We start from the raw sequence: 22,583 nt of genomic DNA on the forward strand, positions 1-22,583 counted from the left end.
GCCTCCCATCCCCCCCCCCTCCCCTCCCCTCCATACCCTCTATCACCATTACAATAGTCCCCCCCCCCCCCCCTTCCCTTACACCGTCTGCCCGGGCGGGTGCACGGAAGCGGCTGCAGCGGCGCCGAATCTCTCGCCAGTCCCGCCGGTCGCCAGTGGAAGCTGCCCCGGCTGGCCGAACATGGCGGCGGCCCCAGAGAAGGAGATGGACCGCAGGCCGATCCGGAGGGTCCGGTCCAAGAGCGACACGCCTTACATCAACGAGGCGCGGATCTCTCTGCACCTGGAGACAGGTAAAAAAAAAAAAAAAAAAAAAAGGCATGCCTTGCCAAAAGCGACCCGGAGGAGGCTCCGCTCCTCGTGTCTGGTGTTGCATTAGCGGTCCTCCACCGGGGTGGTGGAGGTGCTGGTGGTGTGTGTGTGTGTGTGTGTGGGGGGGGGGGTGTTGGATATTGTAGTGAATCGCTTCCTCGCTCAGTGACAGTTCCCACGCAGCAGCATGACTTTGGGCTTTCATCGTGCAGGTCTCGCGGTTCCACCACCGGCTGCTCAGCTGCACCTTTAATGGGAATTCAAGCACATCCACGATGGATTGTTTAGATTTGCGTTTATTCCAACTGTGCAATGCTCTGTGCGACGTATATAGCAGGAAACCAATTACCCCCCCCCCCCCCCCCACACACACACACACACACACACACACACACACACACACACACACACCACCACCACCACCCGGAGGACGATTGATTGCTCCACATTGCTCCAACCAGACTCCGCCTCGATGGTCGGCTGCAGTGAAACATGTTGTGTGAACTTGCTGCCTGCGGCTCGACTCCATTTAAAATGCAGCTTGTTTTATTCATGATTTTTTTCTTTGCAGAAGGGTTGAAGGGAAATGGATGGATCCTCAGCCTCAGTGTTTGTCTGCTCCTTAAAACTGAAGGATGGGGTGGTGGTTGGGGGGGGGGGTAACTTATTGTTTCCTTTGTTGCCATGGTCACGACGGTAGGCTGGCAGGAAGCCTGAAATGTGTGTTCACAGCTCGGATCTGTGCTCGTTTTCTTGGTGCTTCTTGATTTTTACTTTGATTATTTTTTTATTTTTTTTATCTCCCTGTGAAACATCCCCCAGGAGGGGGGGGGGGGAGGAGGGGAGGGAGGCTCTGTGATGCCACATCAGTGCGGAGCTGTCCACGGTCCCTCGGTGCTGAAAACAAAAAACAATGCCACCGAGCAGAACATCAGCAGCCGAACCGAACCTGCAGGATTTGCACGTGGAAATCAGTCATGATCATCACATGACATGAATGAGAGGATTTATATTTATTATGTATTATTTATTTATTTTAAATGGGCTCGTACTGCATCGACCCTCCCCCAGAATTGCCCGATGTGACAAATCCCAGTCACATGGTTGTGTGTGTGTGTGTGTGTGTGTGTGTGTGTGTGTGTGTGTGTGTGTGTGTGTGTGTGTGTGTGTGTGTGTGTGTAGTCTTGGCTAGACTGTATATTTTCCATTTCAGACAACTCTGTAGATTTCTGCCTGTAACATTTATGAAATCAGTTTTTTTCTGTCCTCGTTTTTATTTGGAATTTTTGTTTTTTGTTTTTGTGCCTCAAGCTCAGAAATATATATAAAAACAAAACAGTCATACAAATATCTTAACGAGATCAGGAACTACTCACACACTTGCCCTGTGATATGCCCCTCCTCCTTTTTTTTAGACCTTTATGACTCATGGTGTTTTCACTTCACATCCACCTACTCGTACTCGTAATCTCTCTCAACACTCTTCCTCTCCATTTTGTCCCCCCCCCCCCCCCCCCACTAAGAGCGCCACCTCCTCGCCGCCAGATTAGCCGAGTATGAATACCACTATTTATTTATTTATTTATCTTTTTCTTGGAGCTTTTTGTCTCGGTGGGGGAGAGGGAGGGGGGGGGGGTTGCTGTTAGCTGCACACAGAGCGAGGCATCGTCCATGAATCCAGCAGGTACTGCCAGCTCAGATTTTTTTTCTTCACCCCCCCCCCCCGGCCTGGTCCCCCCCCCCCACCAATATCGTCCCCCCCTTAATCTCATTTCTTGTCCTGTCACCGCTGAAGCCATCTGCCCACCGACTCTCTCTCTCCTCCTTTCCACTTCATGTTTGAGTGTTTTTTTTCTGCGTAAATCCGTCGTTTGATGTCGACGCGTGACGAGACGCTTCCTTCCTGCCGATCGAAGGCGCCGCGACGCTCCGTGTGCAAGTTATCGCGAGTCATCGGGCCTTTTAGTAAACAAGAGTTTATCGCCGTGGCTTTTTCCAGACGGTTTGGTTCAGTTCAGTCGGTTTGTCTGAAATCCGTATTTTTTGTGGGGAGAGATCGGCTCCAGTTCACGTCCTCGTTTCTCCTCAAGTAGCTTTAAAGTTAGAAACAAACACTTTACTGAGTTTGATTGAACAAAACACACAAAAAAATAAAAAATAAGTGTGATTTAGCGCCTCAAAACCTTTCCCAGGGAGGTGGTTGTGGTCTCCAAAACCTTAATCGCACTTTTTTTTTTTATTTCTTTTTTAGCTAAATCGAATCAAACGTCCCAACGAAAGCGTTCTGAAAAAACCCCGTTTCGATTCGCTTTGGGGGAAGTTGCTGTCAAACAACGTGTCGTCTTGCAGATGGTGTTCGATCCGAACACTCTCGCATCAAGTCGGAGGCCAGCGACGCAGGATTTTCAAAGCTGCATCGAAGTCTCTCGAATTTTGCCAGACTAACAGTTCGGATGTATTTACGGCCTTCGGACTTTAATGTGTCGGCAAACATTTGCAACATAAGCATTTATTCTAGTCGTGTTTGATGGATTTAAATACTCTCTTTAAATACTTTCTTGACGACTTCCAGGCGCATTACTGCCCCCTTCTGACGGGAGTAGCGCATTACAACCAGGAAGATCGATAGTCGCACATGCTAATAGATTTTTTTTTAAATATTATTAAGACTATTCAAATGTTCGAATTTCATGTCCCATCCCTAATAAAAATCCTGCTATGACTAGCCAGCGTATCGTGATTAATATCGTTCATTCATAACAAACGGCGGTACGGTGGATCTCGCTTTGACAAAACCACAAACTGTAATCTTTTTCTTCTTTTTTTTTTTTTTTTATAACAGTTTTATTAAACCAGAACCATTTTCACCGCCTTTTTTTTGGACCTTCAGGTCTGGTTTCCATCGTCTTGGAGGTCCGGTCCAGATCTCCGTCAGCTCAGTGAGAGCTTAAACACTGTTCGCCACGCTCTCATTCAAAACAGAGAGAGAGCTAACACCGAACCTGAATGAAAGGCCAGAGACAGAGAGGAGCTTAAATTAGAAGAGGAGGAGGGGGAGGAGGAGGAGGAGGAGGAGGAGGAGGAAGAGGAGGAGGAGGAGGGCAGGATTGTTGCACGGTGGAATAAAGAAGCCGAGTTGGCCGGCGTCCAGAGAAAACGGTGAGAACGGTGCTCACACGAACCTCCACACACACACACACACACACGCACACACACACACACACACACACACACACACACACACACACACACACACACACACACACACACACACACCAGCAGCATCAGCAGCAGCAGCTCAGTGCCAGGCCTACCTGTGCAGAATACAAAAGCAGGGAAGGGAACATTTTAAAAATGCAAAGGAGCACTTTTCTCCCACCGCACAAAAAAAACCAAAACCTTCCCTCTTCCTCCGGCTGACACGTGAGGCGTCGTCCATTCAGCTCAGACAAGCCGGCCATTGTGCCGATGAGACTCACACCCGACTTCACGATTGTGTGAAGGTCTCTCAGCTGATGTGATGTCAGCGTTCAGGAGTGTAACCCCCCCCCCTCCTCCTCCTCCTCCTCCCTCCTTGTGCTGCAGATTGTCCTGCTGTGAGGCTCCGTGGTTTAAGTGGGCTGTTTTCTTTTATGATTTAATAAGTGGTTGTAACACGTCGGTAAATGCTGGCTCGAGTTTTCATGTTGTTTTTTTTAACTTCTGGACTTGAAACAATCACTTGATTAATTGATTGACTTAGAAATAATTGACAAATATGTGCAGAAAATGAATGATGGGTATTTGTTCTTGATATATATATTATTATAATCAAATTGGTGTTTTTACTGACAAATCAAGCAAATTGAAGGATGTCACACACAAAAGAAATACATCTTATATATTTTTTTGTCTAACAATTTAAAGATAATGTAGATTAAAACTGCCGAGCCTCAGCCGAGGAGTCGTGAGGCCGAACTCGACGATGCACCTGTGAAGAAAGTTGCTGACTCGGCAACACTCTCACATCTTTGCTGTGTCTGTGTTTTGTGCGTTTGTTGTGTCCGTGCGAGCGACTTGTGGGTTTAATTTAGAGTTTAATTGGTGACGATGTGTTGTTGTTCTGTCGTGTTGCGTCATTTTAAAACTAGAAAAGAGTTCATCAGCAGTGAAAAGTGCATAATTCAAAAAGTGCTGCTGGATTTGTCAGAACTTGCTGCTGATTGGTTGGTTGATGTTAATACTTGTAGTTCATTTCAGTTTTAATCATAATGTTTTTTTTTTTTTTTAGGTTTCGAGATGTTTTTACTGCGTTTAATTTGGTTTTGCAGAACTGATACCAAAAACCTGTCAATCATAACACAGAGCAGTTGATACTCAGCCTGAAGGATGTAACACACAATTAATGCAGTGGAACACTTATTATTGTTCGGTACTCCAGACTTTGTACCATCAGGAAACATCGCTGCCTATTAAACCTCACAAAGAGGAAATACAAATGTTTTTCGGAGTATTTGATGCATCCTTTCTCTGATCTTTCCGTAGCCGTCTCATCACCATTTTAATTTATGTAAATTTCTTGCGCTGTGGGATGAATACTCAACAACAATGAGCAGCACACCCAAAAATCAAGTGCATTTAATATGTATTGTGATTTTATTACATAATACAATACCGCTTTCTAACATGGCGTCTTTCATAAATGTTGTGGAAGTTGAGGATGAGTGTCAAGAGGAGACGGTGAAGCACACAGACCCCGAACCAAACCACTCCTTAACCTTGAATATCTTTTAAAAAAAATGGATTCAAGTTCAACAAATAATTAGTTTAAGTGTCTTTTTTTATTGTGAGAGAGAACTTTTATAGTTTCTTGAGTCTGAGAAGCAGACTGGATATAAAAGTGTTCGTAGCTTCCGGGTCTGAAAAGTGAGGTCCAATGTGGATGCAATACCACCGGGGGCCGCTAGAGGTCGGCTCCAAAAAGAATCAGTCGGGCCTGTACTGCTGTCAGGTTTCTGTTAGATGGGCGGGGCATAATGTCCTCAGGCTTGCTCCGCCCCCCCCCCCCCCCATCTCATCCAAATATGGTCACTTCCTGCTCCGAACTCCCAAGATAGGATGGTGACGGCTGAAATAGCGAAATCACGGCTTCAGAACGAGATCAATCAGACCGATTTGTCAGCTACTGGCTTTTCACAGATATTTGTACGTTGGCAGATTCGAAAAAATAATTGCCCCCCTCCCCCCTTCCCTGTGGTAGTTTTAAACGTGACCCTTTGTGGTTCAGCTCCGGCACTTTAAAAAAAGAATCCCAAAAAAAAAACCGCAGAAGGAAATAAGAGATTTGAGGATTTTTTGTATTTTTATTTGAAGGCCACCTATCTAAACAGATGAGCTGCATACAGGAGAGACGGGTGACTCATACTCCTGTGATATGCCAAGTCTCACATTCACACGTTCACAGAAACACACACACACACACACACACACACACACACACACACACACACACACACACACACACACACACACACACACACACACACACACACACACACACACACACACTCTCCTACAGGCTCTGCTGTTCTGTCACTTTAAATTAATTCAGCACATAGCGGGTCCAGTCGGACGGAGGAGGGGGGAAGGGGGAGGAAGGGGGGAGGGTGTGTGAAGAGGCTTTTGAACAGTGAATGGCAGCGAGAGAGAAGATGAAGAAGAAGAAGATGATGAAGAAACATCGAACTCTGCGTTGCCTTTGAACTCGCAGACTTCCTTTGTCCTTCTCCATCACATCACACATTATTTAGAGACGATCCCCGGCGTTCGGCGCCGACGCCGACACATTTCCAGACAGAAGACGAGACACAGGAGCTCCGCGTTGTCACCAGGAAGCCTCCTAACTCCCGTTTTGGTGTTCGGTGCACTGAATGAATCGCGTTACAGAAATTCAACCACGTCAACCAAACCAACAGATCTGGAAATCTAAAGTTTCCTCACGTGTTTTTCTTTTCCTCGTCGTGAAGGCGTCTTTATGTTTATCAGTATCACACATCAGTCAGATGTGACCTGACGACGTGTCGATGAAATAATCAGCATCGTGATAAAATAACTTTCTCCATAATAAACTATTTTATTTAGCTTTATTGTCATTTTATCAGGAGGACAAAAAAAAAAGAAGCAAATTACTGTTTGAGTCTCGGTTAAGATGAACATCTGGGGAGTGAAGTCGTGGAAGAGTGTCGCTCCTCATAGATCCAAGAGCCGTTGGAGGAAGTCCTCCCTGTTTGCATGTGCACACGACAGGAACTGAACCAGCAAGACGGTGACGGTTAATATCCCGACCCGAGGATTCGTTACAGCTGTTCTCGAACCGATAACGTCACCGTCGATTGACGCTTGTTTGACGCCGACGCCCCCTAGTGGCCCCTCGAGGCTGTTTCCCCACCGGTGTCTGTCGCCGCTGTCGGAGTGAATCTCCGTCATTAAAGTCGACGCTGTCTGTCTCAGCGGCGTCCCAGAAGCGTCTCGATCCGCTAAAGATAGGTTTCTGTATGTCTCGCGGTAATCTCCGGTAGAGCAGATCGGCCCGGCTGCTGGCTGCAGCAATATCCACAAAACGGACAAAAAAGAGGCCGTTTTACAACGTTTACCTGCGATAGAAGCACAGAAATCAAGGAAACACGACCAAATAAGGAAGTAGGACAAAACGGGAAGACAACATGTGACGTGACGCACACGCCTTCAGTCGTACTGCAGTTTAAGGCGACAGTTTTACCTGCAAAGCTCCGGACCGCCGAAAGCAGCGTGTTCTTCTTCTCCTCATGTTCTTTAATGGCGGCTGGCGGGAAGCTTTTTAGGCGCGTTACCGCCACCTTCTGACGGGAGTAACGCATTACAACCCAGGTGCAGGTTAAAAAGAAAATTGATTTTCTCGATTATAACGACCCTTCGAAGATTCGTGCCCCAATCCCTCGTAGGAACCAGGATGAGGAACATCCGAGGTGCCTCTGTCACATGCCTGCTGCTAGTTTTTCTCCTTTTGTGTGGGTTCATCCTCTGGAGACGTCTGTTTGCTCCACCTGACTGCTTCTCAGTGGAGGAGGTTCAGGATAGCGAGCAGTGAACCGGGCGGAGCTAATTATCTTTACAAAAACACTGCATGTTAAGTCTCTTCCATCCTCAGTACTCAGGATGCTGCCAAATGACACCCAGAGGTGTGTGTGTGTGTGTGTGTGTGTGTGTGTGTGTGTGTGTGTGTGTGTGCGTGTGTGTGTGTGTGTGTGCGTGTGCGTGTGTGTGTGTGTGTGTGTGCGCGTGTGTGTGTGTGTGTTGTCACCTTCAGGTGAACGTCTTAATCAGAGCCGTTAGCGGCTGCTGGGTGAAGGTGGAGGTGGAAGCGAGGCGGGGGGAGTGATGAAGGTGAAATGACGGAGGAGGACGGTTTTAGACTCCCGACAGCAGGCCTCCACCTTAAACGCGTCTCGGCGGCGGAGCGGCACATTAATTTTGCACACCGAGTCTGTCGTGGGGATCGTAGTCTCGGCTCGCGGACCAAATTAGCAGCGGCGGCATCATCAAAGGACGGCGGATGATTCATATTTTTTTCCCGGTGGTGGAGACAGAAGGCCAGATGGGACGAGGAGGTGATAGACGGTCATCAGGAGGTTATTTAACTGTCACAGTGTGAAGAGCTCGATTAAAGGGTCAGTTCACCAAATATATATGACATCACAAATTCCCGCTGCATCGTGACAACGAGAACAAATATAGAGACGGAGTCATAAAGAACCATCTTCAGTGCCGAGGAGATGAAGCAGCAGCAGATGGTGCGGCTGCCTCGGGGGTCCCGATCTCAACATCAAGCGGTCCGTCCGGGAACGAACACGTTAGAAAAAAAAAAAAACTCCACAGAGGAACTTTGCACGAGATAAAAATAAATATTTGAGCAAAAGTTTCATTGGTTTAGGAAAAGTCCAAAAGCAGTTTTCGGGTTGAAAGAAGTCCTGAAAGAAAACTGCACTCACTCTTTGTTTCTAGAGAACAAATTTGTCTCAAAGGTTTTTTTCTAGTCTGCAGAGCGTCCAAAAAACTTTTGTCCTGATTTAAATAAGGACAAAATAAATCAACGAACAACAAAATAATGGAAATAAAAAAAAGGATCCATCGATCAGGACAGAAAAACGTCAAATATTTGCAGCTTCTCAAACATCTTCTATCCCCTCAAATGGCTCATTATTAGTTTTAAAGTGGGTTTTTTTTTTTTTATTAAACTTCTCAGCATTTATTGTAATGAATGAAATAATAATAATAAAAAAAGAGTGATAAGTGGAGTAAAAACAAACTGTAAATTTAATAACTTCCAAATGATAATGCTGCCGTGTCGCTGAATTATAATCTCCTCCAGAGGACTTCATGTATAAGCGTACATGCAGAAGATATTTTAGTGAACTGGCTCTTTATCGAATTACATTATTTGTTAAATAAAATTGGCTGAATTTAGCTGGAAGGCGTTCGTTTAAAAGCCCGTTTGACCTGCAAGCAGCGCGGCCGGCGTCGGCGTTGCTATCAGTCGCTGCGTTTTTCATTTGGGAGACGCAGACACATGACCTCCGCCCCCCCGATCAATAACCAGTACCATCCCAATTCTCCTTTTTAAACGTTATTTACACAGCGATATTTAAACTGAAGCTGCAAAGGGAGATCATGAAGAGATGAAATATGTGTAGGAGTCGTTGGGAGAGTGTTTGATCTCTAGAGGCTTTTCTGGGAGGTCGTTGAGATCGATGTTCAGTCCGAACATGAACAGCGAGGTAGAAAACAAACCGCAGTGAGAGGACAGGAAGTCAGTAAGAACCACAACAAACATACACTCGGTGACTCTTTGATTTATTTCTACTCCTCGGGGAGTTTGTTAACAAGATTCAGAGTCCGAGTGCGTCGGAGTCGACCGGCAGCGACGTCACCCGTCGGTTTGTGAACGTCCGTTACGAAGCCTCGAGGTCAGATTTTTTCCGTCACCATCTTTGCTCGTTTGGAGCGGCTTGGAGCAGGAAGTGACCATATTTGGACGAGCTGGGGGGGAGGTGTGAGCGAGTGGTGGATCTGATTGGAAACCTGACGATACTACGTCCCGCCCACCGATAGCTGTAACCTGACTGCACCACAAGCCTGTCAATCAAACAGACAACTGAATGGGAGTCTATGGAGCCGGAGGCTTTTTGGAGCCGACCTCTAGTGGCACTCGCTGGTATTGCAGCTTTTAGACACTTCCGCATCATTTTTCCGCCTCGTCAGATACGTCCGCTTCCACATACAGTCTGTGGTTGGAGTGTTTGTCGGGTAGTCGTGGAGATGTCACAGCACAGGCCACCGATGAGAAACTGAATCTGTGTGACTGACGGCTGCGCGGTGAGCTGAGACGCTGAATAGATGCTGGTGGACGTCTCGGTTTTCAGCTCGATGTCTCGCCGATAGCAAATATGACACGCCGAGGACACGTGTGATGTGACGGGAACAGCTAGTGGTCCGAGTGTGTATTTTCACTGTCTGCAGATGTAACCTTTAAAACCTGGGTGCCCCCCCGCTGAGCCCCTCGTCTGAAGGAAAGCGTCCTCCACCCACTTCTGATCCATCACTTCCAATGCTTTTGTTTTTTTTTAATGCGGTTTGAAGACCCGCCAATATTTAATGTTTTCTTTTTCAGTGGTTTTGATGGTGGGTGGAAGATGAATAACCACATTTATTTATAGTTATATTTATGGAACGACATCAGTTCATCACAGAAAAACACTGCAGTTTAATGAACATGTCTCCAACCGGCAGCTACCAGTCGCTCACCTCCCGTTTCTGAAGTTCGAATAATATGCAGTGTTTTCGACACGTAGCTTTACTTAGATATTTTCAGCATTTTTTATTTATTCATTTATTTTTTTAACCTGTCTGAGAGAACGACGCTGTCAAAGCGATAGTTGTCCCCTCGTCTGCTCCGTGCTGTCTCTGCAGCAAAGGTTTAAGCTCCGCCCACTGAGACACACAGATCAGAGGACAGAAACACAGCAGAGGTTTAAGCTCCGCCCACCGTGAGACACAGATCAGAGGACAGAGATTTTAAGGTAAATAAACTTTGAATGTTGAAAAAAACAAAACATAAAGCAGTCAAATTTCTCAGTTTTAATGTTTCAAGCTTTTGAATTTCCAGTTGTCTGTCTTTCCTTGTTATTGAGAGCAGAGCTGGAGGTCCTGATGCTTCATTAAAAAGGATTCAGCGTTCGTTCCAGACTGGAGGCTTGTTCTCTTAATTGTTTTGCCTTTCATCTTGTGGTGCACCACCTTGTTCTTCTGGATTTGAAAAAGCCTCCATGAGCCAGGAAAAATAAAACGCAGCTTTTGATCTCAGCGTTACGGAAAAAATACTTGAGCGTCAACTGGCGCATGAAAGAAATATCTCTGGATGACTGGATTAGATAGACACCAGTCTGGTCTTATTATTGTGGTGTATTATTCTGTCACCGTTTTCACAAGTCCTTTTTTTACACCCATTTGTGGTAAATGAGCTCCACCTGCTGGTGCAGGTTTGCAACAGCAGGTTTTGACCCTTTATTGGCCTCCACAAGAGAATATGCAAACTGTGTCTCTCACAGCATGTTGACTCAGTTCCTCAGGCTTTAAAAAAGACACACAAAAAAAATATCTTTTTTTTTCCCCTCCCCACCGATCTAAGAGGCTTTCCAAATTTAGCTTCTTTTCATGCTTTAAATCTTTGAATATGTTTTCTGTGCGGTATTTTTTATCCTGATCCCCCCTCCTGTGCAGCTGCCTCAGCCGGGAAAAATATGTCAGGATTCATCAGTGAGTACAAAACACAGCTGTCAGAAAGTAGCAGAGCGCCTCTCCACCGGCTTCCTGTAAAGTTCAGGGGGTTATTTTTAAGATCTTATTGATTTACCTTAATGGCTTGCAGTCCTGTACCTGGTGATATTCATGAGCTTTCCACCCCGGTGACTCTTGAGTGCCTTTAAAGTCAAATCCACAAATTTCAATGTCTTCTTTCATTTTTAAATGTTTTTAACCTTCCCTTTAAAAAAAACAAAAACATATTTGTGTAGTTGTTTTACAAAGGGAAAAGCTGCTTTGTAAGATAGATAATGGTCTTTTTTTTTTTTTTTTTTTTTAAAGAACAAACAAAAGCTTTCAGAGAAAGGACAGATAATAATAAATACATACATACAAATACATAAAAAGGACAGTTAATGAGTGTAAAACCCAGACAGATTTATTATGAGTTCATTTCTGTGTGTAAAATGTAATTTATTTGAAGTCCCTCTGTTTTTATTCTCTAATTAAAAACACTGCATTCTCAATATCCCGGCGCTTCAACCTTATTGGTTAATGCCTCCGTCCAACGGCTCTGTGATTGGCCGACCAAAGCTGCGTCAAGCCACCGACCGGAAACCTACATTAACACCGGAAATGAAGTGGACCTTCAAAATAAGGTCAAGAGGGCCAAATGACACGCAGACTGACAGATTGTAGACTTAGTTTTAATCATTTCTGTTGTCTTCTAAAAATTGTTCTCGTTTTTATCTTTTACTCGCTGTGTTTGTAAAGCATCGAAAACGCCGACCTCCGACCTCCAGTCCACAACAACTGCGTTTTTTTTTTTTAATTTATGTAATTCAATAATTGAAATATCCAAGTCGTCAGTTGTCTGTGCTGCATTTCTGTTTATATCTACACAAGAGAATATTTATATTTCTCATTTAAAGGCTCTTTGATCCAACAGCTCTCGTCGTAGGAAGAACATATATTTAAAACCAAAGATATATATATATATATATATATAGATAGATATTGGGTTTTTTTTCTAACCAAAGAGAGAGAAGTTAATGTTTCCAAGACAGCTGCTGAAAATTTTGCTTTTCAAGAAAGAAACTCTATTGTCCATTTCACAACGTTGGTCAATGTCAAATAAGTAGATAATGAAGAGGTCTATGCTGTGGCAAGAGGAAATATTTATTTACAACATATTTCTGCTTAAATATGTTGTCGGGGTTGGGGTTTAGTCTGGTAAAGATTTGAAGGAGTGTTTGTGGAATATCTGGGGCTTTTATTTTGTAATACGTCGCCGGAAGTGTGTCTTCAACGTGGCTGACTTGCGGGCAGTGGCCGGAGATACGAACCGTTTGAAAGTCCCTCCTCCGCCGGAGCAGAGGGCGAAGAGGGTCCGGTCCAAAGCCGCGGTGCAAACATGGCGGGCCGCGGAGGCGACGTGATGTGTTCACGGTCCGGATCCCGGAGCGACGCCGCGACCTCGGAGGAGGAGAAGCCGAGGAAGAAGCGGAGAGCCTTCTGCCTGGCGGGGCTGAAGTCCCGCAACGGCGCCGGCGGGCAGCGGCCGGAGGAGCAGCCGCATCGGCAGCGACATCAGCCCGCCAGCAACCACAACAACAACGTGCCGTTCACGATCCACTGCCACATCGGAAAGGAGATCAAACACATCTGCAGCAACTGCCGGGGAGCCGAACCGCTGGACGGTGAGAGGAGTCTTTACTACCCGGGGGTGTTGGAGGTGTTGGGGGGGGGGGGGGATTACTGTCATCAGCCGGGGACCGCTCCCTGCCTGCCGGGGAAGAAGCTCCAGCATCAGCCCGGGTTGAACACATTCACTTGAACTGTGTACACATCTCACTGCTGTTTGAGAACCTGTTGTGTCCCTTCAAATAGTCTGGTACCGGCGTGTTGGTACCGGGTACCAGTGTTGGTACCGGGTACCAGTGTTGGTGTGTTCCATGTCATCAGCTTCTTCCATGTTTGTACCAGTGTTGGTACCGGTACCAGTGTGTTGGTTCTGGGTACCGGGTACCAGTGTGTTGGTACCTGGTACCTGTTGGACAACTAATCGATGGAAAAAGGACCTAATTGACCTGAACCTTAACAAGGTCTGCCAGTAAAGATTATCATCGCTCTCTTCTTTTTGTATTTAAAACCATTATTTGTCTATAAAATGTCAAATTGATCCACAACTCAAATGATTTTCACTTCAGTGATAAAAAACAGAAAAACCTGCACTTTTGTTTTTTGCTTGAATAACGACTTGAACTAGTCGATCATAAACATTACTGCTGATTAAATTCCTGTCGATGAACTGATCAATACATGAAGCCGAGCCTGACTTCAATAATCAATATCTCATCTTAGAAATCTTCAGTCAATCCGCTTGAGCTTTTAATTTGAAAATCTCTCTCCAGTATAACTGATGGAGGTTGTCTTTTTTTAAATTGTTAATTGGAAGGTTTTAATGAGGAAAGGACTTTAATGAATGGTCATATTAACTTCCATTTATGTCATATATTAATTATTTAGTTGATAAGGGTGTCAGAAATGTTTTTAAAAAGCTGCTTTCAAAGCATCAAATCTTCAACATTTAAGAGAGCGTTTGAAGTTTTAACTTAACAAGCAGCTTTAAAATATGAATCATGAAGTTGTAAATTTTCGGTCAACAGACTAATCAAGAAATCGGTTCCTACTTTGAGCTTTTATGGTTCATGTGACCGAACGGTTTCCTATCGACCGAATATTGATGCTTTAAAAATCGATTGCGTGTTCAAACCCCCAAAATTGAGAGTATTGATTAACTGCAGCTCATTTCTAATAATTAGACCATAAAACTCGACTAATTTAAACGTGAGTCGGCGTCGTCTCCCGGTCGGCCGATCTCGGTTGTTTTTCTGAGCTTGTTGTTGATTCGGTGTTTCGGAGGAGATATAACGGTGCCGGTCGCTGCTCCCACGACGACGCCGGCGGGGACGGGACACCTTTTATTGTGTTTACTGAGACGAAAGACGACGAGCCGGGACGGACGTCCGACGTCTAATTCGTGAGAGGAATAGATCTCCGAAAATGAAGACGCAGCATCCGCGTCAGGTTAAATCTTCACGGAGCTGCTTTTCCACCGACGACGACCGACTCAGCTTTTCGTAGACGTAAACGTGTTCGTAGCTTCGGGGTCTGAAAAGTGAGGCCGATGCAGAAAAGTACTTTGAAGTGAAATATCACAAATGGCCACTGGGGGGGGGGGGGTTCCTCCATAGACATTAATTAGATGTTAGGCCTCAGAAAGGGGTCTGTTTGATTTGATTGACTCCTATCAGGTTACTGCTATAAGTGGGCGGGGCATAATGTTTGCGGGTTCCCAATGGGATTGGAGTCGGATCCACCGCTGGCTCCTCCCCCCCCAGCTCGTCCAAATATGGTCACTTCTGGCTCTAAAATAACAAGATGGCGTCACGGTTGGTTGCCGCTTTGCCTCTTTTCACTATTTTTGGTTTTCCGTCGTACAAACGTTGTGAACTGTACCTGGTAATATTATTTGGTTTCACCTCCATCGAAGGGGGGAGGGTTGTTGTTGTTGTTGTTGTTGTTGTCGTCGTTGCTGCTGAGCAGCTGCAGATTTGAACCACCTCAAGGCCGACGTCGGCTCCCGGCTGCAGCTGCTTTACTGGTTCACAGTCAGTTTGTTTTTCCATCATCCCGCCGCTGACATCCTTTATTTTCTTTATTTTTGGGCTCCCGCTCGCTGCAGCAGCTGCTGGTTCCGACTCGGCCAAAACAGATTTGTCAGAAACAAGCCTGTTTGTTTGCAGGATGTCTTCAAAAGAAAAAACTACTTCACACATTTTGAGATAAACAGTTGAACAACTGGGTTTGTGTTGCTTTCCTTTTTGGTTATTTTCTTATTTGTCATAATCATAAAGCATAATAGTGTTTTTTTAAGATTCCAAATATGTATTTTTATGCTTTTATGATGATTTTCTCCACCCAAAATGTCACCTGTTGATCTTGAAATTGGCAAATTTGGGATGAAAAATCTTTAATATTTCCTAAAATGTACACGATGAACTTCTCCAACAACAGAATAAGTGTCTGATTGTAAGAAATTTCACATTTCCCAAAATCGGATCGTATGTATTTGAATCTGTGAGTATTTGGATGTCTTATTTTTATTTTTATTTTGTACCCGTGCCTCTGCAGCGTCTCTTGTGTCTGCTGGTGTTTCTTGTGTTTGTGTTTACACACAACACGGAGGAGGATGTTGTTGTGCGTTAATGAGGAAGGTTGTAATTAATGGAAAAGCAGATTGTTGCTGTAGTCGGCCTCCAGCCTGATTGCTTTTCAGAGAATTTCCCCCCGCGGGGTTGGAGGGGAGTTTCAGCTACAGAGGGGGGAGAGAAAAACAAAACCCTTCAGGAGGATTCACTGCACAGCTTCCTGTTTGTGTTGCGTTCTTTTGTTTCCCCAGAGAAGCTTTATTGTTCCTCCTTGTTACATCATGTTTCTGCTGCCGGAGCCACCCGACACATTAAACTGTGATTAACAGCGTTGACATTTGAAGCACAGACAGCGATCGTCTTGTTTCCTCTACCTGTTGGTTAAAAGAAGAACTTCACAATAAATATGCAATAAAATGATGGAATATTAACTTGATACCTGACTAAAAAAGGAACTCATGAAACGACCTTCAATAACCTTCAACTGCAGCTAAAAAAAATAATCATATTTGAAGTCAGGATTGATTTTTCTGAGTGTCTCTGCCATTACAGTTGTGACGAGGTGAAATATATGAGCGAGGTATATCGATTTAATCTGAAACTCAAGGACTCATGGGGGGGGGGGGTCAGAGGCCAAGGGCTGATTATTAACATCAATTAATCTGAGGATTGTCCACAATAATGTCTTTATATATCTTTTTTTTGTTAGTCAATTTTAAAAATGTTAAAAAAGAATTAACAATAAGTTAGATATCGAGCAGCTAATTTCCAATAAAAAAATTAAAAAAGTGTATTAATTAATTATCTTATTTTTGTACTTTTTTTTTTTCAAACGACGTGACAAAAACTCCGGATGAATACGTAATAATCGGATATTTGAATTCTGCTCTTGTGCTGTTTTGAGGGGGAAAAAAAAAAAAAAAAACCCACCCTCAGGTTTTTGTTTATCTGCTTGTTGTTTACTTTGTCGTTGTGTGTTTTTTTTTCCCCAGCGGAGGAAGTGGAGAGGTTGGCGGCGATGCGCTCTGATTCGCTGGTGCCGGGAACGCACACGCCTCCCATCCGGCGCCGGAGCAAGTTCGCCAACCTGGGACGTCTGTTCAAACCCTGGAAATGGAGGAAGAAGAAGAGCGAGAAGTTCAAGCAGACGTCTGCAGGTCAGAACTGAAAACAGCTGTTAGCACCCCTCTCCTCCTCTTCCTCCTCTTCCTCCTCCATTTCCGCCTCCTCTTCATCCTCTTCCACCTCCTCCTCCTCCTCCATCTGCTCCTCCCCCTCCTCCTCTTCCTCAGCCTCCATCTCCTCCTCCTCTTCCTCTTCGTCTTCCTCCTCCTCCTCCTCCTGCTCCTCCTCCAGGTCAGCTGTCCGCAGTGGAGTCACAAATAAGAAACAAGAAAAGCTCATTTACGCAATTTAGATTCATTTGACTGGGTTCCAACATAATGTCTGAAAGCCGATGATTACAGCGTCGATCGGAGGCGCTGTGAATAATTAACGGTTGCTGCGGCAACAAATTACCTTTAAGTGGAGATCGTCAGCCGCCGTGTTGTTTCTCCGTGAATTAAGTTTGTTGTCGCCCTGAAACAGAGGAGAGACTTATTTGATTTGGATGCAGAAATGGCCATTGTTATTATTGTTGTTGTTGTTGTTGTTTTTTCTCAGCTGGTTTTACATCCTGTTTTCAGCGCGAGACACCAACGTGCAGCAGAGGGGGTGAAGAGAGGCTTCCTACCGCCAAGCTGTTCTCCCAGCTGTCACAGCAGCGACACTTTTCTTTTTTCTTTATCCTTCGCTGAAACCTCCCTCGACTCTCCGCGTCCCAACAACACACAACGTACTTCTTATAGCGCACACACACACACACACACACACACACACACACACACACACACACACACACACACACACACACACGCACGGGGAGCTGCATGTTGTGTGCAACCATGTGTTTCTGCTGGATTCCTGCCATCATGCAGTCAAGGTGAATTCAATTATGGTCCACGCTGGTTCCGGTACAGAGAAAGAAATGACAAACGTAACAAACAACAACAACATCGACAATTAACATAAACAAAAGAGCCTCGGCATTTCATACGTCGCCATCTTCCTGTTTTTGGAGACAGACACGACCATATTTGGAAGAGCTGGGAGGAGCAAATCTGGGATCTGTTCCGATCTGATCGGAAAACCGGAGGACGTTAAGCCCCGCCCACCACCGGCCTTGTCAATCAAACAGACAAAAATGCCACTTTTTGAGGCCTAATATCTTATCAATGACGGGATTATTTTCAGAAAGAGGTCATTTTACAAAACACGCGTCAATTATAAGAAGGTCAGCTTCACTGTGGCGTCATAACGTTCTGCAAAAAAAAATAAAAGAACGTTCCCGTCCTGATATTCAGAAACACAACTGAGGAAACAGAAGAGGAGATGAAGAAAATTTACAAAAAAGTTGGTCATGAACTAATATCGTGTGTCCCTCGGGAAACGGTGCAGATTGTAAAGATCTTGACGTCTCGTCCTCCGTGTTCATCTTTCAGTGTTGGAGAGGAAAATGTCGACTCGGCAGAGCAGAGAGGAGCTCATCAAGAAGGGACTCCTGAAGGAGGTTTACGAGAAAGGTGAGAGCGAAACACGTCGGAGGCGATCGATAACAACGCCGGATCCCAGACGTGGAAATACTGCAGAGCCGAAACCAGCTGATCAATCACTTTGTTTATTTTGTCCACTTTCCGCTTTTGTCACATTTAGTTTCGTCGTATTTCATTCTGTTAGTCGAGCAGAGCGATAACTGTTATTATGGATCATATCAGGTTTTCAATCATTCTTTCATGATTTATGGTAAATCAATTATTCATCATTAAATTCATCTGCAGGCGTTCAACTGTTTTGCACACGTTTGCCGCATTATAGATATTAGAAAAATATTTATTTCAACCATTTTCCAACAATATTTATCACATAAACATCAAATGTTGCCGTTCTAACTCAATCTGACAGTTTTGTGACATTTAAGGAGAAAATTAAGTTGCTGATTGGGGAAAAAAACTCACATTAAATTATTACTGGATAATAAATGATTTAATCGTTTATCTTATAAAACGTAAACAAAGTAAAGTGGATGATGTCTTCTAACAGTCAAAGATGAGCTCTTAGAAAGGAGAAGTAGCGAAAAGTCACATATTTTATCAAATAATTTACAATTAATTGCTTGTAGAAAACATTTTCTCTGCATTTCGTTAACAGACCGATTAAACAAAAAATAGTTTCAGTTCATTTCACTGATCCACTTTTTTTTTTTTCCTTCTGATTTCTGCCTCTTTTTCCAATTACGTATTTCTTTTGATTTCTTTTTAATATTTCCTCGTCTTCCCGCAGACGGCTCGTCTCCGTGCGTCCGGGAGGAGGTGAGGATGGAGAACGGCTCCGAGTCTGAAGGTACTGCGCTGATGGAAGGAGCGGCGGCTCCGCCTCCACGCCGCCGTCACCTCGTCGTCTTCGTTCCCGACACGCCGCCCGCCCTCTGACTCCTCCGTTACTCCGCGTTTTTTTTGTTTTTTTTCTCCCAATCAGGATCGCTGGAGTTCCAGGACCACGCCCAGAAATCCAGCCAGGCTCCGCCCACAAAGAAGTCGGCGCTGCATCCGGCCGACGGCGCCGAGTCGACGCTCTCCAGACCTCCGACGCTACACAAGCAGCCTCCCGCTCTGCCGCCCAAACCTTTCAACCGGCTGCCTAATCACATGACGGGTGCGTTTCCGTCTCGGCGCGCTTCGCTCCCCGACGGCGTTTCCGCGTCTTTTAACGTCTCCACTTCCTGTCTCCCACGCAGACGGCGCCCCGGTGAAGCTGCCGTGCATGTCGGGGAAGTTGTCTCCTCCTCTACCTCCGAAGAAGCTCCTGATGTCCGTGCCCGCCGGGGGCCTGGAGCCCTCCGCGCTCACCTTCCAGAAGTGCCCCGCCCCCCCAGGCCACGCCCCCATGGGCGGCCACTCGCTGCACTACGGGACGCTGCCCGTCCACCTGCACCCGCCCAGCCGCATCATCGAGGAGCTCAACAAGACGCTGGCGCTCACCATGCAGAGGTTCGAGAGGTGAGCAGCACGGTCTAAAGTTTAAAGATAATTTCACAGTTCACGATGATCTAAAACCAGATAACGCTCACGTTAGAAAAACTAGAAGCACAAAATATTCATCTTTTTTTCCTTGTTCGGTGACATCGGGCCGATTGATTTGCCAACAATCGACTAATCTATCAAGGAAATATTCAGTTCAGCTCTGCTTTTAGCTCAAACTTGATTTTCTTCATCCTGAAGTCTTGATTTTCTAACTGTCCACCTTCCTATTGCTGCAATGCATGATGGGAAAAAAATACTGTCATTGACATCATCGCACTGGTCCCTCTGTAACTTATGGAGGTGTATTGCCCCCTCCCCCCACCACCACCACCTCCACCTCCATCAGTGTGATTGGTGGCCTGTCTGATGACTCATTCTCTGACCCCGGTTAGGCTCCGCCCCCTGCCGGTGGGCTTGTTCCTGGAAGAGCTCCCCGATGTGCTTTTTGTTTTACCCATTTCTACATTTTCCAGCATGAGTCACCGGCTGGAGGGAACTTTATGCGTTGACACATCTGATTCTCTCGCTCACACTCGAGCTGCTCCGCCGTTATTTTCACCACTTTAAACCGTCCTCGCGGGACGCTGAGCTTTCACGCCTCTGACCTTTTGACCCTTTTCCCTCCACCGACCCGCCAGCTCCATGATGCACGGCGTTCCCACGGTGATGATCGAGTGCGACGACGACAAGGAGAACCTCCCCAACGAGGCCGACTACGAGGACCTGCCGGGCATGTACAAGGACGAGGAGGAGGAGGAGGAGGAGGATGACGAAGAGGAGGAGGAGGAGGACGACGACGACGATGAGGAGGAAGACGAAGACGAGGAGGAAGATGAGGATGACACACTGTTTACAAGTGAGCGTCTTTTCTTTCAGGTTTTGGAGGCATATAGCTGCTGCTCACTGAATCCATACTGCAGCCTGTTGTTATTAATCATAATACATATTTATGAAGAGGGTCTGCACGGGTCATTATTATCATCATCATCATCATCATCATGTGTGAGTCTCCACAGGGTGACAGGTGAAAGTACTCGGAGCTGCAGCTTGTCATCGGAGATATGAATTATTTATCACAGCAGCAGTTATAGAACACTGTATAAACTGGATGGAGTTTATTTCAGCATATTACACATGAAAAACAATCAGAATAAAAAGCTCCTTGGAGGTTTTGCATGCGAAGAAGAAAGAAAAAAGAAAATTAAAGCTGCAATAAGTCACTTTCTATTTGGCCACTAGGGGGCCAGAGGTTTTTCTTTTCGGAGCCGTCCCCCTAGTGGCTCTTAGTGGTATTGCACTTTATGTCTCCAGGCGATTACGTCCATTTTTATTGTCAGAGTCGATGATGCTAACATCAATTATAACATGTTACATTTTTATGACATTTTTTGGGGAAAACCCTAAAATAAAAATAACATTAATAAATAACTAAATAAAAATTTTAAAAAAGGCACGAAAGTAGAAAATGTGTACCGTGAGCGGTCGCTCCAGTCTGGATCTGAGATGACCGTGTACGTCCCTTTTTCTTTTTTGTTTTTCTTCGTATGTCCCGTTAAAGGCACGCTGGCCATGAAGGTTTTACGAAAAGACTCTCTGGCCATCAAGCTGAGCAACCGTCCATCGAAGAGGGAGCTGGAGGAGAAGAACATCCTGCCCATGCAGTCGGACCAGGAGCGGCTCGAGTCCCGACAGCAGACGGCCACCAAGCTGACCAGGTGGAGCTACACACACACACACACACGCACACACACACACACACACATGCACACGCACACGCACACGCACACCCACCCACCCACCCGGTCACCTGCTGGGTGCTGCGGTCCATGTGAGCGGTGATAGATGTGACCTGGCTGCTACAAGCAGCACATGATGGATGGTGAGTCATAACTCAGGCAGATTAAAGGTGAAGCGCAGGAGGACATGTAATATAAATAATAAGAAGAAGACAGTCTGTCGTATCCAGACGGGAAACATTAAACATGTACGGAAACAAAAAATGTTTTCCATTAAAAAAAAAAAAAAAAAAAAAACATATAAGATGACTAATGTACTTTAAAAATGAATTTAAGCCACCAAATATCTCATTTTTGATTCAGTAACGTGCATCTTTTAATCTTTAAATACATTTCAGTGTTTTTATTACTTTGTAAAACTCCTTCGTATTCATAATTACTTCATATTAAACGATATCAAACATAGAAAGCAGCGTGGAAAGTCCTCATGTTATGAAGATGGAACCGCAGGTTGGTGGTTCATCAGCACTAATAAAAACAATATTATATCAATATACAACGTTTTAGAAAATAATAGAAGCTGAATTAAAGTTTTAATGTTTTTTCTTTTCATGATAATAACGGACTTTGCAGAGAATATGACACTCCTCTTGCTCTCATCGTGTTTCTCCGCCTCCACTGCGTGTGACATCTCATAATATGATCTTTTATTGATTTAGTAATCTCCCTTTAATGAAATACACGTCTTTAACGTTTGAGAGAAACCAGCCAGGAAACATCCTCCTCCTCCTCTGGATCCTCTCCTCGATCACAGCCTCCTGTTTTGGGATCTTTCTGCTTCCATCCTCCTCCTCTTCCTCCTCCTCCTCCTCTTCCTCCTACTCTCACCGACTATCAGTCATCCTGCCGCTGCTTCACCTCTTGAGTCCGTGGGCTCATAAAACCGACATCAGGCGCACAGTCAGCTCCCGTGAAGTAAAATCTCTCGTGTGAGGTTTTACACGAGTACGATAACGATGACCTGAGAGGGTGCACGCACAAAACTATATAAAAATAGATTCCCTGAAATGGATGACTTGCTTGTTTTTTTCCAGACGGTTGAGTCAAAGGCCGACAGCAGAGGAGCTGGAGCAGAGAAACATACTGAAACGTAAGGCGCGTTGCATAAAAGCTGAACAAAATCAAATAAAAACTAGAATAAAAAGAATCCTCGTCTCTTCTGCGTGTGATCGTGATCTTTTTGTTTTTTTTGTTTTCTCTTCTTCTTCCAGCTCGAAATGATCTGGAGGAGCAGGAGGAGAAGAGGGAGATCAAGAGACATTTATCGAAGAAGGTGAGACACGGAAGAAGAAAAAAAAAAAAAGTCTTTCATCAGCGGACGTCGTCGA

General features: G+C 45.1%; 1 protein-coding gene across 2 annotated transcripts in view; it reads left to right on the forward strand.

The window, feature by feature from the left end:
* The window catches only part of phactr1 (phosphatase and actin regulator 1), a 26,150-nt gene continuing 3,567 nt past the window's right edge, over positions 1–22,583 (forward strand). The window contains exons 1-10 of one of the 2 annotated variants that reach the window (XM_069716820.1): positions 1–293; positions 16,334–16,498; positions 17,882–17,962; positions 18,720–18,779; positions 18,915–19,091; positions 19,174–19,435; positions 20,098–20,315; positions 21,018–21,174; positions 22,290–22,345; positions 22,467–22,528. In XM_069716820.1, coding sequence (XP_069572921.1) covers positions 182–293; positions 16,334–16,498; positions 17,882–17,962; positions 18,720–18,779; positions 18,915–19,091; positions 19,174–19,435; positions 20,098–20,315; positions 21,018–21,174; positions 22,290–22,345; positions 22,467–22,528 — 1,350 coding nt within the window. In that variant the 5' untranslated portion in view covers positions 1–181. Of the gene's footprint in view, positions 294–12,479; positions 12,828–16,333; positions 16,499–17,881; positions 17,963–18,719; positions 18,780–18,914; positions 19,092–19,173; positions 19,436–20,097; positions 20,316–21,017; positions 21,175–22,289; positions 22,346–22,466; positions 22,529–22,583 lie in introns of those variants that run through there. The other variant, XM_069716819.1, reaches the window with a different exon arrangement.

Source organism: Brachyistius frenatus, unplaced genomic scaffold, assembly GCF_029030835.1.
Source record: "Brachyistius frenatus isolate BFR_SWC_R1_liver_20210118 unplaced genomic scaffold, ASM2903083v1 Contig_163, whole genome shotgun sequence".
NCBI classification, from domain to species: Eukaryota; Metazoa; Chordata; class Actinopteri; family Embiotocidae; genus Brachyistius; species Brachyistius frenatus.